The sequence below is a fragment of the Nilaparvata lugens genome, unplaced genomic scaffold (genome assembly GCF_014356525.2).
Source record: "Nilaparvata lugens isolate BPH unplaced genomic scaffold, ASM1435652v1 scaffold814_1, whole genome shotgun sequence".
Classification (NCBI taxonomy): Eukaryota; Metazoa; Arthropoda; class Insecta; order Hemiptera; family Delphacidae; genus Nilaparvata; species Nilaparvata lugens.
Window position 1 is genome coordinate 1 of NW_024093899.1, and position 18,533 is coordinate 18,533.

Below are 18,533 nucleotides of genomic sequence, written 5' to 3' on the forward strand. Positions count from 1 at the left end.
TCTTCAGTAATAAAATTCTTTTTTGTAAATTTCCAGGGTAATAATGGAACATTCGAAATGTATATTGATGATGATCGGGGTATTTTCGATGTGACGCAGAGACATGGTATCAATGAAGCCACATTTCTAATCAGGGTGAAGGATCCCACCAAATTGGATTACGAAACCACCAAAGGTAATTGGTTAGCCTTGAATTTATTTATTCATTACGAACTACTGTATTTGACATTAAGTTTTAACAAGTTCCAACTATGTTTCTATTTTGTAGCGATATTGTTTAATGTATTTATATTTATTCTAGTAAGTTACACTGTATTATTTATTCAATTGCATCTGTAATGTCGAGGTTGAGTGGTAGAGAGGACTTCAAAGTCCTAACTCCGCCTAATGAAGAAGAATTCATTATTTAATTTTCATTTTTTTTAATTAAAATAATGTCTTGCAGACTAAATCATGTCTTGTAGACTATATTTATTGAGAAAAATATGAGTATTTACTCACTGACTGGAGCATGCTTTCGAATCTCATGGGGATTCATTGTCAACAGTTAACAATGAATTCCATGCGATTCGACAGCATTCACCAGTCAGTGAGTGAATACTCATATTTTTCACAATTGATATAGTTCGTAAGTCATCATTCTAGAGTTAAAAAACTGTTTAGCTTATATTCATTGACATTGATAATATTCGAACTTCACTGTTTAAAGGGTTGAAGATGTGATTACATGTTACCTGAAGTGTTTACCAACACTTGAAATAATAGAATCTGACAGTTAAGATTTTATCTATTGGTAGAAAGCAATTTAAATCCATTCATGCCACTTCTAAGATTAAATTGTCCAAAGATTTATGGCATAGAGAAAAGATAGCATAAGAAGATATCCCATGGTATAGGGTGCTATGTTCCAAATTCCAATATTAACTCAGGCAGAATAGTTCAGCTTAATAGGTCTTAATAGTTCTTTTTCTTGAAGCTGTGTGAGAGTGTGACGCTGGTAGTCTTTCATACTATGCCGTTCTTAAGGTGCGTACAGATATACGCGCCGCGAACATGAGCAATTCACTTTTAATCAGCTGACTATATCTGTATTTTTACAGAAACGGTAAGATACAGATATAAAAAGCTTGGCATCAGCTGATTAAAAGTGAATTGCTCATGTTCGCAGAGCGTATATCTGTACGCACCTTTACCCTCTCACCCGGTCAAAACAGTAATAACAGACAGTAATGGACAGTAATCACCTTGAGTTAACACAAATCGGTTTGAATTTGGAACATAAACGACCTATACCATGGAATATCTTCTTATGCTATCTTTCTCCATGATAATTCAAGTGGCAGAACATTCCATTCACGGAAGCCAAAAATTCCTAAACGTTTATATATTTTCACTGATAATTAATTTTTTGACTTTTCAATAGTGATGAACTTCACACTGGTCGCCAAAAAGAGTGTACCAACAGATCCGAAATTCAGCTTTGCATCGGTGACTGTCTACATTCGAGATGTCAACGACAATTTTCCTGAATTTGCCAAACCTGTGTACGAGGTAAGTACGATTTTCAATTGAAAGAAAACTGTGAGTCATTTGTTTTCATGAAAAACTAATCATACAAATCTGTGCTCCATTTATACTGCTAGTTGGTAAGGCATTTATTAATGAGTGACAAATCATAATTCACAATATGATCGGGAGAGGATAACAAGCAGAGCCCAAAACGAAAGCTGCGCGGGGCTCAAAAGTAATCTACTATTGGAGAGTTTAATTAGACAATATCTATTGATCAATACATATCGCATGACCCTTCCAATAATTTATTCAGATTTGGTGATCAGAAGTGATTAAATTCAGATCAGGTGAATTATCATGGATAAATTTTTGTATTTCCACAAACAGATAATATATGTTAATTATATGTTATTAACGTTTCCATTGAAATGAAAATACAATATCTTGTTCAATTATTTTTTCTTCCGTCGTTTTCTTGATTCTTCCATGAAGTCTTATGAAACAACATAAGTTTGAAGACACTTCATTCACATCGGCTACTTTTATATAACCTGACGATGGTGTGATCACCGAAACTATAGTGAGGTCCACGTTATAATGGCAGTGTAGAATTGACAATACTGTTGCTGTCCTTTTCTATCATACAACAAAACAGATAACGCTATCTCTCTTTAGCTTTGCAATGTTGTCTGTTTGCCAGAATATTTTATTGTTACTTTTGACAGTGACTGTACAAAAGTAGACAAACAATATTCTCAGCCGCCATTTTTTTCACCATTCTATCAAAATACTCTAGTACACAAATCGTATAATTGATTTAAAATGTATTTTTGAAACAATTGAATAATTTTTAGACATTACTTTATGAGAAACACAAATTAAAATACCTGAATTGACTTCTTAAAAGTTGATAACTAACCATCCTAGACTTCATCCATGCTTCAGTTAGCCTACACGTATAGGTTAGACCTACTCGTACCGGTATAATTAATATTGAAAGGTTATTTCAGAATTATTCTCATTTGAATTACTTATTTTAATAGGATTTCTATTTTTCTATTATTTTTAAAAGAAATTGGAATAGAATGTCTACCAAATAGCTTAATTTCTGTTGTTTTGAAATTCAGATTTGTATATCACAGCTTTTTAAATTAGCCGCCATTTCAGGTTTGTATAAAAATAAAAATCTGATCTCAGTCATGAAAGCAAATTTTCGAATCAAATTATGAAAAAATATAAATATTCCTGATTAATTTGACATTAAATTGATTATTTTATCAAGGAAATGATAATTATTATTAGATCAAGTTTAATGGGATGAATTGAGTAACAACTGTGATGAATTGAGTCAGTGGCAAAATTGAGAGACTTGTCAACGTTTATCTCATATCTTTCTTCACTGCCATTATAACGTGGACCTCACTATAGTTGTGAACTATTTTAAACTTTTTTTAAAAATTAAGGGTGCTTTGAGATTTTTATATTGTTTTATAAGTTTGAAGTTATCAAACTTCTAGTTCTATTCTGATAATCAACTGTCATCTTCAATTTTTCAATCTCATTCCAATGTTCTAGTTTCCTTGTTTCACTGTTGATCCCATGTTCTATTGAGTGAAATACTGTTGTCAAGTAATTTTTGTTCTGGTGTTAATACCGATTTAAATGTTGTAACTTTCTTGTGTCACTGTTGAATGAAATGCTATTGTTGATTGAGTGAAATGTTGTTTCAGGTGTCAATACCGGAGAACTCGGGCCCTGGCACAACAGTAGTCTGGGTACAGGCTACTGATGACGATTCTGGAAATTTTGGATCTCAGGGAATTCGTTACACCAATCTAAGGGGTAGCGTCGCTGAAATGTGAGCTCTTACTATGAATTTAGGTTAGGATGACTTCATTTTTTCATGCTTTACTATAATATTCTATTAATATGCTGCTAAGAGTACAGTAGATGAGGCAAAAACACCGGCAAAAGGAGGATTCCTTGTGCGCCAGTGTGAGTCGTAAAATCAGCCCAAAATAAGATAATACCTGTAATGCAGCCCATGCAGTGTTTATCATTAAATTGTGTAATAGAATTGTACTCAACACGAGCTTTATTCGACATTAAATATGTGTCTTAGTAACAGAGATTACAGATTATAAATATTACAGCTGTTTTATCATCACAATCTTCCCCCCTTAATATCAATCGGCACTCGTGGGGTATGGGGCGAGCTGGCGAAGTGAGACTGTCGATTCTCTGCCGTCGTTGTGGCGAACAAACGCATATTCAGGGTTACTCTCGATTAATTCAACTTTTTCAACTTGCGATTCTTGTTTTGAGTTTTTTGTCATCTTCTTCAACCATACTGGTCCAGGTGTCAATAGCCAGGTTGGTAATGGTTTTCCATTACTTGAGTTTCTTGCATGTAAAAACATCCGCTCATGTGGTGTGCAGTTGGTGCTTGTGCATAATAGGGAACGAATAGAGTTAAGGGCATCGGGGAGAACTTGTTCCCAGTGACTGTTGTTCAAACCTCTCGATTTTAGGGCTAGCATAGATTATAGGATGGATTATAGGGCGATGTTCTGCTGCTGGCAATTCCTTTTGATAGTAGGAATTTTTCAAAGCTGATGACATAAACGATGTTCTTCTATCGGAATGTATGTAAGACGGTACACCAAAAAGAGAGAATAGTGATGTAAGGTGTTTTATTACTGTATTAGTAGTCATGTCAGGACAGGGGAAGGCAAATGGGAATCTGGAATATTCGTCTATAAGAACTAAAATATACTTGTTCCTTGAACTTGATTGTAGTGGGCCTTTGAAATCCATATTAAGACGTTCAAATGGTCGAGTTGCTTTGATAAGGCGGCCAGTTCCTTTGGCATAGCGTGGTTTCATTTCAGAACATGTAATACATTTGGAACATACTTCTTTTACATCATCTATTGAATATGGTAAGTTCTTTGTTTTGGTCCAATGATGGAGTCGAGTAACTCCTGGATGACACAGGTCCTCATGAATTTTTATCAGTTTTTTATATCTGTATGGCATCCAACAGTGGCACAGACTCTTGATAGTGATCTGCTGGTATATTCTCTTTTCCAACTCTATAAATTATATTGAACTTATATTCTGACAATTCAAGGCGCCATCGTTGGATTTTGTCATTCTTAATCTTGCTGGTTTGTTTATTACTAAACATGAATGAAACTGATTTCTGGTCTGTGATAAGTGTAAATTCTCGTCCAAGTAAGTAATGTCGCCATTTCCTGATTGATTCCACAATGGCATAAGCTTCTTTTTCCACTGCAGAGTGCCTAGTTTCAGATGTGGAAAGAGTTCTTGAGAAAAACGCCACTGGTCTCTCATTCTGTGTTAATACTGCTCCAATAGCGTAATCTGAGGCATCAGTTTCCAAAGTGAACGGGACTTTTTCATCAATGTGCACTAGAACTGCAGATCCTATTTCTTTCTTTAATGATTCAAATATATTTCTGCATTCTTCATTCAACGGGAAGTGAGTATTATGCACAAGTGGATGGATCTTTTTTGAAAATTCTTTTATCCATTTGGAGTAGTGTGCAAGCATTCCAAGGACACGCTTCAATTCTTTCTGATTTTTTGGAGCTGGTAAGTCAAGGAGTGGTTTCAATCGATCTGGATCGGGCTTAATCATACCCTGACCAATTTCGAATCCCAGAAAGGTTAAATTCTCCATAGATATTTTACACTTTTCTTCATTAATCGTGAGGCCATATTTTTCTGTTGCTCTCCAGAAATTTTCTAAATTTTCATCATGTTCTTCTTGGGTCCTTCCGCATACAATAATATCATCTAAATAGGCATAACATGATGTCAAATTTTCTTGTTCTATGATTTGATCAATCACTTTCTGGAAAGCAGCTACTCCATTCGTGACTCCGAACGGAATTCTTTTGAATTGATACAGTTTGTGTCCAACTTCAAATGCGGTGAAATGCCTTTCCTCAGGCAAGATTGGTATCTGGTGATAGGCAGATTTTAGGTCAATAGATGAGAATAATTTATATTGCGCTACCTTATTGGCTAATTCTTCCATTAGTGGTAGTGGATAGGCATCCAAATTCGTGAATTTGTTGATGGTCTGTGAATAGTCAATCACCATACGTTTCTTTTGGTTCTCTCTTGAAGTAACAAATGCTTGAGCTCTCCAAGAAGAATGACTATTTTCTATAATATCAGCATCTTTAAGCCGTTTGACTTCATTCATCATAAACAAGTAATCCTCTTCTGAATGTCGTCTCGATTTAGTTATTATAGGCCGACAGTCCGGTTGAAGATCACGAAACAATGAGACAGGTTCTACTGTAGCTTGGGCTAGAGCACACTTTTTAATTTCATAAGTAGGCCTTCTTGCGTCATTGTCTTCATTCAGTTGTAGTGCTGCTTTAGATCCACCGAAATCAAAAGTGATGGATGAAAAGTTCTTTAGAAAATCGTGTCCCAAAATTACACTAGCGCAACATTTGTTCAATACGATCAAAGGAAAATCATTATATTCTTCGTTCTGGAAATATATTTCACTCAAAGCGCACTCAGTTGTTTTAGTGTTGCAGGCACTTGAAGCAAATGTAATCAAATTGGAATATGGCATAGTTTTCATCTTCGATTGTACTACTAGTTTCTTATCTATAAAACTTGCTGTGCTCCCAGTGTCTAATAGTGCCAATGTATCTATTCCATTAACACGTATAGGAACAAGACATTTTGAGAGGTCAGTGCTGGTATTTGCTGCTGAAATTACTGTGGCAGATACCATTTGGTTTTTTTTATCGTTCCGTGCTCTGCATACTTTTGAAAAATGGCCTATTCGATTACAAGTTAGGCATGGTTGTCCTTTTGCTGGGCATTGGCTATTATCAGTATGATTATTATAGCCACAAAATCTGCATTGAATCTTCTTTTGGTAAGAATTACGGACTAAAGTCGTTTTCTCGGTATTTTTATTCTCGTTTGCTAGGACTGTGTTAACATATTCTGAACTGGTTTCGTATTCTTTAGCAATGTTTTCAGCATTCTCTAACATTCGTGCTTGTGAGATAGCGTCTTGCAAAGTTAGCGATTTCATTTCGAAAAGATGTTGTCTGATTTTCGATGATTCTAATCCGGAGATGAACGCGTCTCGGATATATTCACTTTTGTTATCGTCAGCCGTGACTGCTTGAAAGTTACATGGTAAACTTAGCCGTTTTAGTTTATTATAGAATTGATCAATTGATTCTCCATGGGTTTGTTTTGCTTTAGATAAGCAGTAACGTGCATGTACTACATTTTGAGGTTTTATAAAGCTTTCTTCAAGAGTTGTTATAGCTTCTTCAAATGATATACAATTGCAAATACTTTCAAAAATATTCGGTGACACATAATTGATCAAAACATTCAATTCATCCTTTTTCGGGATTGAACTGTTTTTTAAGAAGTTTAAAAATGTTACCTTCCAATGTCTCCACGTTTTCGGTGCTTCATCTGAATCTTGGTCAATCGATAAAACTGTTGGTTTCAGTATTTTTCCAAGCATTTGGTTTTGCGAATCGTTTTCTCCTTCACTGACTAAATCTTGACGTTTACTCGTTTTTCTTTTCGGACCCATTTATTTTATATTTAATGTCGAACAAATTGTAATAGAATTGGACTCAACACGAGCTTTATTCGACATTAAATATGTGTCTTAGTAACAGAGATAACAGATTATAAATATTACAGCTGTTTTATTATCACAAATTGATTATTGATAATATATAAAAGTCAGTGGTTAGAATTAATCCAAGTTTAGCCATGCTTCTATGGATCTTTTCCTGTGTTTATTACTTCAGAAATTATTTGTTAGTCCGATTATCCAGTCCAGTTCCGAGGCTATTTATATTACTTTGAATCCGTTTTAATCTGACGTGTGGGGATTAGCCCAATGACATCTTCTTGAAATGAAATGTCTCCGAAGAATAGTTGGAAAAACAAGACGAGACAGAGTAAGAAATGACCGCATAAGAGAAGAATTGCACATTAAAGCGATTGAAACAACAATTAATGAACGAATACTCTCCTGGTATGGACATCTCCTGAGAATGGACGAAAACAGAGAGCCTCGCCAATACATGGAGGCCAGGGCACAAGGCAGACGAATGGCAGGAGGACCACGGGTGACATGGGAGGCAACTGTTTCACGGATAACAGCAGAAAGAGGCAAGACCGTGAATCAGTTGAAGAGAATGGCTGCGGACAGAGAGCAGTGGAAAAGATAGATTCGAGGCGAATAGTAAGGGCTATGAGCCTGTTTTTTCGTTTCCAATCATTTTATGATTAAGTTGTTTTATCATTGTTAAATAAATAAATATAGTTCAATAGCTTTTCCTATTTTTTACAAATGTTATGTTGTGTTTCAGGCTATCATTGGATTCAAGAACTGGAATAATTACGATTAAGAATGATGGTGCACATTTCGATCGAGAACAAATGTCAAGGCATTATCTCACTGTCGAAGCCAGGGATGACATGGGTTTAGGAAATAGGTAAGATATTTAAACACATGACTACACTATTTCCATAATTTATTTTTTGAAAAAACCCTGCTAAATACAGTAGTATGATAATTATTGGTTTCCGGAGTGATTATTTCGATTTTAAAGAAGCTATAAGATCTTATGTCTAAAATAAGGTAATCTATATATTCTTAAGATAAAAATTATTATTGGGTTGCAGTGTGTTTATTTTGTTTCGAAAAAGAGGCTATAGGATCTGAATGTTAAAAATAAGGAAATCAATAATGTATTCCAATGAAAGTGTTCAAGTTTTCTTAGTGACTGTTTCCCTTGAGAATACTTCTAAAACGTGCAGCAATATTCCTGTTCTACTTTATGTTTGAAAGTTTTGTTACTTTTGACTTTGTCTTTTGCTTTCTCGGCTTGCTGACAATCAAATTTTATCTATTGTTGTATTGGTGTTGTTTCATTCCTTTGTAAATTGTCAGCTCTTAGGCCTCTTACGAAGCCTCTTACGATTTTAAATCCAATCTTGCTATAAAATCCAGTTCAAATTTAACTTTGGTTATTATAAATTTTTGTGCTCAAGAATAAAATACAATAATAATGGGATATAAACATTTTTTATCACACCTATTTAATTGAAAACAAATTTTGTTTTGTTTTCATGTTTTCTCATTTGATTTTTGTAATCAACTTGAATTTAATTCAAATTTTAAATTTATTTTCCATTTTCATACAATACAAAACATGATCCAATATACGGTAGTAAAAATGAATATTAACTAAATAATTGATCATAACTAATATTAAAATTAATATGAATTATCAATCAATTTTCAGGAATACCGCTCAATTAGTTTTAAACATCGAAGATGTAAATGATAATGCTCCAATTTTCCTGCAAAGCCGCTACGAAGGCAGACTCCACGAAAACCAAATGGATTTTGATACTCCCCTGGTTATTGAAGCTAGAGATATGGATCTCAATGGTAAAAATCAATTTTTATATTTTGACGTGACACGTCTTATAAATTGGTTCCGGGTGACACTTCAAGAACTGCGTTACGTTCCCACGTTATGCGCTCACAATGAGAGCGAGTGAGAGCGTTCGTTTCGGTTCACGGTCGTCTGGAAAGAGCACGAATAGGAGCAGTGGCGAGCAACGCAGCCTGCAGCAATCCGAAGGCATTCACCTGGAGAGAGAGTGAAACGGAGCAGTCAACCTGCGCAGGCGCAAGCAATCTCCTGCGACTGCGCCTGCTTAGGTGAACTCTATACTAACTATGTTAGTATAGAGTTCACTGAGGTGAATAAGTGAATAGGTTATGTTGTAGTAATCACAATAATGCATAATCACATAATCATGCATAAGTGAATAGGTATGTTGTAGTAATCACAATGTTGTGGTTCAGTGCGAGATTCTTTTATAATAATGTTTAAATATAATTCTTTGTATAATAAATGTTTTAAATAATTGCTACTATTATTTCATCCTTCTTCCTACTATACGAATGAATATTCACATTAGAATTATTTTACCACTGAAGTCGTTGTCACGTAAAACTTTCGCCCGTATACCGACTTTACAGGCAACCATACAATTTTTTTATTATTATTATTTACCGAAAATTTCATAAATGTGCTACTTTATGTGAATGTAAAATGTTGATTGAATCATAAATTCCAATAAAATTCGCATATGATAACTATGAACTATCATTATTTCCAAAAAGTGAAATCAGTTGTAGGTTGAGATATCTGTCATTCAAAATAATATAGGTAGCCTGTAATATATTATTGTTTCGAAATCAATAACGAACTGTGACTATGACTAGCCATTCGAATTCTTACTTAGAGATTAATAAGTCATCTATAAGTTATAGATTTCATTATATTACTCATACAACGTTAATCTCTCAATAATATTATTATATAATAATACTCACTCCACTCTTTGGGGCTACTGAGGCACAATAAAAGTTATTAACCATCCTTTTCATTTTATCAAAAAGCAACTAGCACAACTCTTCATTTATTTCCTATTTGCAATTCCACATGAAAATGGCTCTTGAAGAATTAAAATTAGTTGTGTTTTGATAAAATAAAAAGTATAGGCCTACTTGATAAATTCTATTGAGTTTCAATATTGTATACTATTCATGTTCCCTCAATACGATTGCTCATTGTTTTCAGAACAATTCAATCATTATGTCTGTCAGTTTTATGACTAACTTAGAAGTTGATGTTTGTTTACCGTACTACAAAATAATAATTCATCTGAAAAAAGAGACTTGAGAATTACATAAATGACGAAACTAGTCGTGTTTAGTTTGAAAATATTGATGAAATACTAGAATATTGTCAAAAAGTATCACGAATTTGTTGAAAGGTTACATACAATGGTTAAAAGGTTGAAGGCTTATCCCGATAAAATTAAGTTGAGAAGTGCTACACATACACATAATACACGATAGAATATAATACATAATACACATTGAAGTCAATCTTTGAATGCAACAAGAAGCAGACTCCACAAGACACATCAAAGCCCCACTAATATCAAAATTTTGAATAGACTGTTCATTGAAATAAGAAAACTTAATTACAAAAGGTTTAGAAATGTGTTAGAAATATTACTCGTAGATAATCCCGTCTACTCTGTCAAAGAATATATGGAGAAAAATTATAATCAAGTGATTTTGAAATAAATGAAAAATAATGTATATCTTAAAATAATGTGTATTATTGTATATTATGAAATGTATGTACTGTAATGTATATTTGTAAGTTGAGTCCAATGTACTGTGACTGTTTATTGAAGTGTTGTATTGACTGCTTTTATTGTGCTTTATTGTATTGTGTTGACTGGCCTATATGTCAAATTGTAATGTACTTTTGATGCTAATAAACTGCAGTGTGCACACACCCCAAGCTAATTTCCTATTTTCATCATATTTTTTTACAAATACGACCCTCCACATATTAGGACAGCTATGGTTGTTTTGTGGCACAAATCGCAAGTAAATTAATCCAATATATCTGTGGCTTGGTGCAAGAACTATCTATATGTCAAAATATCAACTTTCTCACAAATCAGCTTAAAGTTCACCTTGTATTTTCCAACTATGGCATTTCGATTCGGAAATGCGAGTGCTAGAAGTGCAGAAGTCGACATTGGTAGTTCTGGCACGGAGTATGAATGACAATCTAAAAAAATATGTCTTCATTGGTAGTTTTCGCACTCTGAAGTTTTCCACCCCCGAGTGGAATAACTAAATCTTGACATTGGTAGTATAAATTTTATAAATTTTTATTGCTTTGAGACACGACAATGGCACTTAAAATAATCGATATTAGTGTATTAAACTCTTTTTGAAAAAAAATGAGTATATTAAAAAAATGAGTGTATTAAACTCATTTTTGAAAAAAATGACATTGGTAGTTTTTACACCAAGCCACAAATCTATTCTATTCTACATGTTTCTAGACCTATGATATATCTTTATATCTTAAAAAATCAGTTTCTGAAGTTGAAAATATTACAAGGGTTAATTTCTACAATTAAACATTCAAGTAGCCCTACTAAAATACTTCATTAGATTAACTTCCTATTACTTTGACAGGCACAAAAAACAGTCGAATAACATACAGCATCTCGGAGTGGGACCGCTCCAAGGCCAACTTCACAATAGACCCGGCGACAGGCACTCTAAAGCTGATGGGTCGCATTGACTTTGAGCGGCTGCCCAGAGGAGGCGGTCAAAAGGCGTTGAATCCGTTTCCCGTCCACCTGAAGGTGAGGGCCACGGACATGGGCTCTCCCCCCCTCCACTCCGAGGTGCCTGTCACCATCTACATCCATGATGTCAACGACTTTGCGCCCCAGTTCGAGGTCGACAGCTATGAGAAAACTATACCCGAAGATCTGTCTGAAGGCAGTTCTGTTCTACAAGTAAGTGTACAGTGTAGTGTGATTTATTTATTATAATGAATACTTGATAAAATATAAATCACATTCTTCTCGCAACTCAATCGTCACTAATTATAATTTAAGGCCACTGCAAACAGATATGTTACACTTCACGCCAATATTGATTATTCAAGAAGGCAGTTTATTTAAGTACAAAAATAATATACCTTGTTCCGGACCATTTTCTCACAGATTCAACAGATATGTTTCCAATGTTGATGTGCCCACACCAATATTGATTGTTCAAGGAAGCAGTTTATCTATCTTAGAACTAAAATAATAGACCTTAGGAATACTTTCACAGCCGGTTTCCGAGCTCGGGATTTAGCTAACTTTAAACAACTGGAGTCAGAAAATTGGCTTCCGAAACGGGACGTAGTCGCAGTCCACGTTTAAATTGAATTTCGAAAAACTAGAAAATTGAACACAAAATAAAATAAAGAGAAAAGTGTAGTTTCAGCTATTTTGAATTATTGACCGAGCGAAGTGAGGTCTAAGATTCAAGTCGATGGTTTGGCATTTCTCTTAATGTTTGAATGTTTAAATGTTTATATGTTGCGCATTTACGGCGAAACGCGGTAATAGATTTTCATGAGATTGACAGGTATGTTCCTTCTTTAATTGCGCGTCGACGTATATACAAGGTTTTTGGAAATTTTGCATTTCAAGGATAATATAAAAGGAAAAAGGAGCCTCCTTCATACGCCACTATTAGAGTGAAAATCAGACTACAGAATTATTCATCATAAATCAGCTGACAAGTGATTAGACAGATGTGTGGAGAAGCCAGTCTATTGCTGTATTTCCATAACGTCTATAGTTTCAATCAGGTACTTGTGGATGAGAATACTGCGTGAGGTCTACTGTTCACAGAACTACTAGTTTAGGAATGTTACATTTCGTCAAAGAAAAACGTTCCCAATTATGGAAATGAGAAAATAAAGATTTATTTTGCTGCGACTATGTACTACGACTACGCCCCGTTTCGGAAAGTCAATTTTCTGACTCCAGCTGTATAAAGTTTAGAACTTACCTGAATCCCGAGCTCGGAAACCAGCCCTAAGGTTAGTAGAGAAATTGAACTAGATAAAAAAAGTGGAACTTTTTCTTCCATAACGATGTATGAGGTTCAAGATTTCTGCTCATACTAATGAATGCAATGACATTTCTCCAGCCTATATTTGTTAGAAGTGGACTCGCTTACAAACCTAGCTCGTCTTTTTTTCTATTCCTCTCCCTTTCTTCCCTGTTTTACTCCTCTTCACATTTCGTTCCTTACTTTTCTACCCTTCATCAACCTATTACATTAGAAACCATAATTTTCTTGTTACTTCTCCTCCTCTCATTTATTTAAGCACACCATGAAGCTTGTTTTTGTATTTTTATTCGAAATTTGTATTTTTAATTTTTGAGTGTTTGTGTTGAATAACGTTATTGATTGATTGAATTAATACGAGAGAGACGCTTATCATCATAAACCATTGAAGCTACAGATAATAGATTTTTGTCTTTCATTTAATCTACTGAACTCATTTTTTTTGTTCACACTGAAAGTTTGACACAAATTAAGTGAAAGAAACATAACCTACTTCTTAGACCAGTATTTGAATACAAAATTGGGGAGAGGAACAGTTAAGTTAAGGACTGTGCTTGTTGGCGATCCCCAATCATGTTTATGATTCCTCATCATTTTTATGAATTGCTTGTATTTGTTATTCTAGTGTTATTTGTTTCTGAAAAAATAGTGTTCTACTTTTGGTAGATAAATAAATGTCAAGGTAGGTAAATAGTCATCAATTGAAATGAATGTGTTTGGTAGGTGAACGCGTGGGACGGTGACGGCTCGCCGCCGAACAACGTGGTGGTGTACCGCATCCAATCGGGCGCCGGCGACAAGTTCACCATGGACGTGGCGACCGGCGTGATTCGGGTGGCGCGCGGCGCGAGTCTCGACCCGGACGGCACGCAGCCGCGCACGCTGCGTTACGCGCTGGTCATTGTGGCGCTCGACGGCGGAATTGGCGCGCACCAGCTCAGCGCAACTGTTCCCGTGCAGATCACGATCGATGACGTCAACAATAAGCCGCCTGTGCTTGCCGAACCCGGGACTGTGCGCATCAAGGAGAACACTAGGGTCAGTCAAGCTACCAATCAAATTGTAAAAGCTAATTGTAAAGCTACGTTGGCAACGCTCACTCGAGTACCTTTTAATAATAATAATAATATTTATTCATGCATGTAAATTTACATTCAATGTTTCGCATTTGTGTCAGTTACAATAAAAAATTATACAATTTGTCAGGTCATCAAAATGTCCGTGAATATTTGGAGTCAAAAATAAAGATGACATCATCTTAACTATTATAATTTCTCTAGGTTCATTTCTCACACTGTATATGATAAAAACTCCATCAAACTGTAAAAAATCTCTCTTGTAGCCAATTCCTCAGTAGTCTCTTGAATGTTATGCTATTTGAAGTATCGAGAATTTCCACAGGTAGTGCGTTCAAGATCCTTCGACTCACATGCTCTGGCTTAGCTTCAAAAAATCTTGTTCGATGAGGTTGGAGTCTCAGCATATTCCTTGTCCCAGTGTTGCAGCCATATACAGTAGCGCCTGTAGTCCACTCGTCGTTGCGGGAAAATCCATACAATGCAGTCTCCAGAATATACAGACATGGCAACGGCAGGATCTTAGCTTCCCTGAATAACTCTCTGCATGGGGTCCTTGGTGGCTTCCTGAACATCATTCTCAGTAGCCGTTTTTGCACTCTGAAGGCCATCAATAAAGCGGATGCCGCACCCTAGAATATCAAGCCATACGTTAGAGCTGCCTGAAAATATCCATAGTACGCTATTCAAACTATTCTCTGGTCCACCTCCCTTATCAATCTTGATATTGCAAACCCTGCTGTATTGAGCCTTTTTACCACTTGATCAATGTGATTGTTCCACTTCAGTCTTACATCAACATTGAATCCTAAGAATCCAAATTTTTCTACTGGCATTATACTTGTTGAATCCACAGCAAAATTTAAGTTATTGGGTGTGTCCGAATGGTCAATATTGAAGCTCATATAGGATGTTTTCTTTACGTTGACTGTCAACTCATTAGCCTCACACCACTCCTCCATGCACTTGATTACTTCTTCTCCTTCAATTTGTGATTCTCAAATGTATCACCTGTCAGTAGAAAATTAGCATTGTCAGTAAATCATACGCTGTTTACGGTTGAGGGTAAATTTCCGGGGAAGTCATTAATATACAGTGAGAACAATATTGGGCCAAGTATAGTTCCCTGTGGCACTCCTTTCTTTTCTGTTCTAGTTATTTAAAACTCAGTCCTGTTGTCCTGAAAATTCATTCAGGGTGTCCCACGAAAGGCGTAACAGCCGATAGCAATGAAAATTTAGATTCCACATTAAAAATTTGCAATAAAAAATGTCCAATGAAACTTTTTTATATCGATCTTAGTTTTCGAGCGTTCAAACAGTTTGAAATTTGGTCTTGAAGTTAACGAATGTACTTTGTCAATTTTTAGCGCTTATAAAAAGCTCAAAACGTGAAACAAATGAGAAGATTATATGAATCTTATTGGAAATTTCTTCCTCTTTCCAACCATAGCCTTAAAATTAGATTTTGACTGATAGTTTTCTAGAAAAATCTTTACATAAAATCGAAAAGTGAGGTCGATATGAGACATTTTATGTAGAAACGATGGTCTTCGGCTGTTACACCTTTCGTGGGTAACACTTTAGGTTGAGCATAATATATCAATTTTAGGTTCGAATTGAGTATTTTTATGGTGTTTTGTTTTGAAAATTGTACGATTTTATTGAACAAATGAAGAGTTTGACGATTTGGGTTATTGTACAGGTGGGTCAAGTGGTGCACAGAGTGGTTGCCCAGGACCCAGACGAGAGCCCAGTGCTGCGATACACCCTGGACGCGGACAGCTGTGAGGCTCGCAGCGAGGAGGGCACACTCGTCAAGGCGGCTGAGTTCGACTTTGTCGCCGCATTCGAGCTCAATCCACTCGACGGACGGCTTAAGGTTCGTTGTCATATTTTCACTATGCTAAAAAGTTATTAAGTCTCACTCCCAGTTGCACGTAAGTGCACTTACGTGCAACTGCCAGCTCGTATTAGACTGCTCGACAGTTATCGCTGTTCAGTGCGGCTGTTGTGGCGTTGATCAGGGGGGGGGGAGGGCTTGGCTAGGCGGTTTTGCACTGTATTCTTTAGAGATGTGAATGTGTGCGTGTGTGTGTGTGTGTGAGAGAGAGTGTGTGTGTGTGGCGTGGTGTGGTGTGTGTGTGTGTGTGTGAGTCGATATTTTTGTAATTATGATTTATCTTCACTATGAAGATTTCTTGCTTTTTGTTTTCTCTGTTTCTTTTTCATTCATTTGATTTATAATTTAGGTATTAATTTAGTTGCTTTATTGGTATTGTAATTGATATTTTGCTTCGTTGTGAAATGTTGTATGATTAAGGTATATTTTTATTTATATTTTTTTTATGTTACCAATAACATCGTGGGTTAAGTGGAAGAGGGGGCTCTTGTTGCCACAACTTCGCCCACATCACTTTTTGTAATGTTGTAAAGTGGAAATAAAAGACAGTTATCTATCTATCTATCTACGTGGTTCAAATATGAAGATTAACGCCGATTAACAAAACGACCTTCAACATTGAAGTTAACCGACCTTTGTGCAACTAGGGGTAGGTTTTTAAATGAATTTTATAATCTTATGTGTTCAATGTAGATGGTCGATAGATGACTATTGTGAATATTCTCTGTTGTATAGCCTGTAACAAATAATAAAATGAGTTGGATTGAATTGAAGGTGGTGCGGCTGCTGGACAGAGAGCGTGTGGAGACCATCCGGCTGGCGATCCGAGTCGAGGATCTGGGGTCGACTACCGGCGTGCAGACCGATACCGGTAACAAGAATCAAAAATTTATTTCTCATGATATTTTACAAAATACAGCGAGATCGTTAAGCGTCTTCATGGCTCACAGGTCTCACTCTCTGTTTAGTCAAATAATGTCATAAGTAATGAAATTAATTGGAAATAGATGTGATATAGAAATTATTGTTCTAACACTTCTTAGTAAAATTCATACAATATTAGTACAAATTTTCTTCTACACTCGACTAGTTTTGCCTGTTCACGCCATTATCAAGTGTCAAACATATAGGTGCGTACAGATATACACGCCGCGAACATGAGCATTCACTTTTAATCAGCTGATGCCAAGCTTTTTATATCTGTATCTTACCGTTTCTATAAAAATACAGATATAGTCAGCTGATTAAAAGTGAATTGCTCATGTTCGCGGCGCGTATCTGTACGCACCTTAACACAAACACACCATCACCGAGAACAGCCAAAATGGGATCACCATTGTCAACATTGTGGCTGATGACGCCGATAAGAATCGAACCATCTCGTACTCTCTTGAAGGTGAATAAATTTTATTGATCTCAACATTAGAATAAATGTTATTTTCCTCGAAATCAGTTTGATCAAATTGGTGAAATAATCATTATGCTCATTTGATTGGATTACTTGTTTGCTTACAAGAAAAATTAATCAATGTAATATATTTTATTTTTTAGTGAAATAAGCATCAAATAATAAGAATGGTGCTAACAAAATTTTGGGTAAGCTACAATAAAGACGTATATACGATTGAATGAATCAATTTGTGCTCATAAAATGATTTATTTGTGATTAAGATAACTATATTTATGAAGAAAATAGTATTTGGGCTAGCACCTGTTTCTTGTTTCTTTTCAATGTAGTAATTTTCTTGACCTAATAATGAATATTTATATGAAATATTTTGCTGTTGGATTTTTGGGTGATGTAGACTATGCTTTGAATAAAGACTGCGATTGAATGGATGAATTTTTTGTGATAAAAAATGTATATCAATTAGCAAGTTTATTATTTAAAAAATCCGGCTGCCTGAAAAGCAGTCGTTAGGTCATGTCAGAGCCCTGAAATTGATCAGTTGCGTCCTGAAAACTCTGACACCAGACCTGAGCCAGCCAGGTCACATTATATATTTTATTTTAAAAAAAAATGTATTGAATGAAAAAGACTAAGAAATTGTCAAAAAAACCACTGATTTATTGATAATTAGAAAGACCGGTGGTGTAATAACCGAAACCGGTCTTTCTAATTATCAATAAATCAGTGGTTTTTTGACAATTTCTTAGTCTTTTTCATTCAATATGAATAATTACCACAATATCAACTTCTCAACTACACAAAAAGTAAAAAATGTATATTATCACATTTGGTTGTATCATGTTAGGTTTCTTGAGCTTTTATTGTATGTTTTGGCAAATAAACTGAATTTGTATTTGTCTTACATCTCTTTTCAGTGTCAGAGGTTACGAAAATGTGATACAACTGTAGTTCACGTTTAAAAATTGAGTATTGATGAATAATAACGTGTAGTTGTTTAATTAGTAGGGCTCTTATATCGCAAAAACATGGTTCGTGGGCAAGTTCGTGAAGATGGAAACAT

General features: G+C 35.3%; 1 protein-coding gene across 1 annotated transcript in view; it reads left to right on the top strand.

Moving 5' to 3' along the window:
• Window positions 1-30: 30 nt before the first annotated feature.
• The window catches only part of LOC111045701 (cadherin-23), a gene marked incomplete at its 5' end in the record, with an annotated part of 51,704 nt that continues 33,201 nt past the window's right edge, over window positions 31-18,533 (top strand). The window contains 10 exons of the mRNA XM_039419015.1: window positions 31-175; window positions 1,424-1,551; window positions 3,243-3,370; window positions 7,920-8,045; window positions 8,859-9,007; window positions 11,642-11,970; window positions 13,808-14,122; window positions 15,865-16,041; window positions 16,837-16,933; window positions 18,388-18,395. Of these exons, the coding sequence (XP_039274949.1) occupies window positions 31-175; window positions 1,424-1,551; window positions 3,243-3,370; window positions 7,920-8,045; window positions 8,859-9,007; window positions 11,642-11,970; window positions 13,808-14,122; window positions 15,865-16,041; window positions 16,837-16,933; window positions 18,388-18,395 (1,602 nt within the window). The remainder of the gene's footprint in view (window positions 176-1,423; window positions 1,552-3,242; window positions 3,371-7,919; window positions 8,046-8,858; window positions 9,008-11,641; window positions 11,971-13,807; window positions 14,123-15,864; window positions 16,042-16,836; window positions 16,934-18,387; window positions 18,396-18,533) is intronic.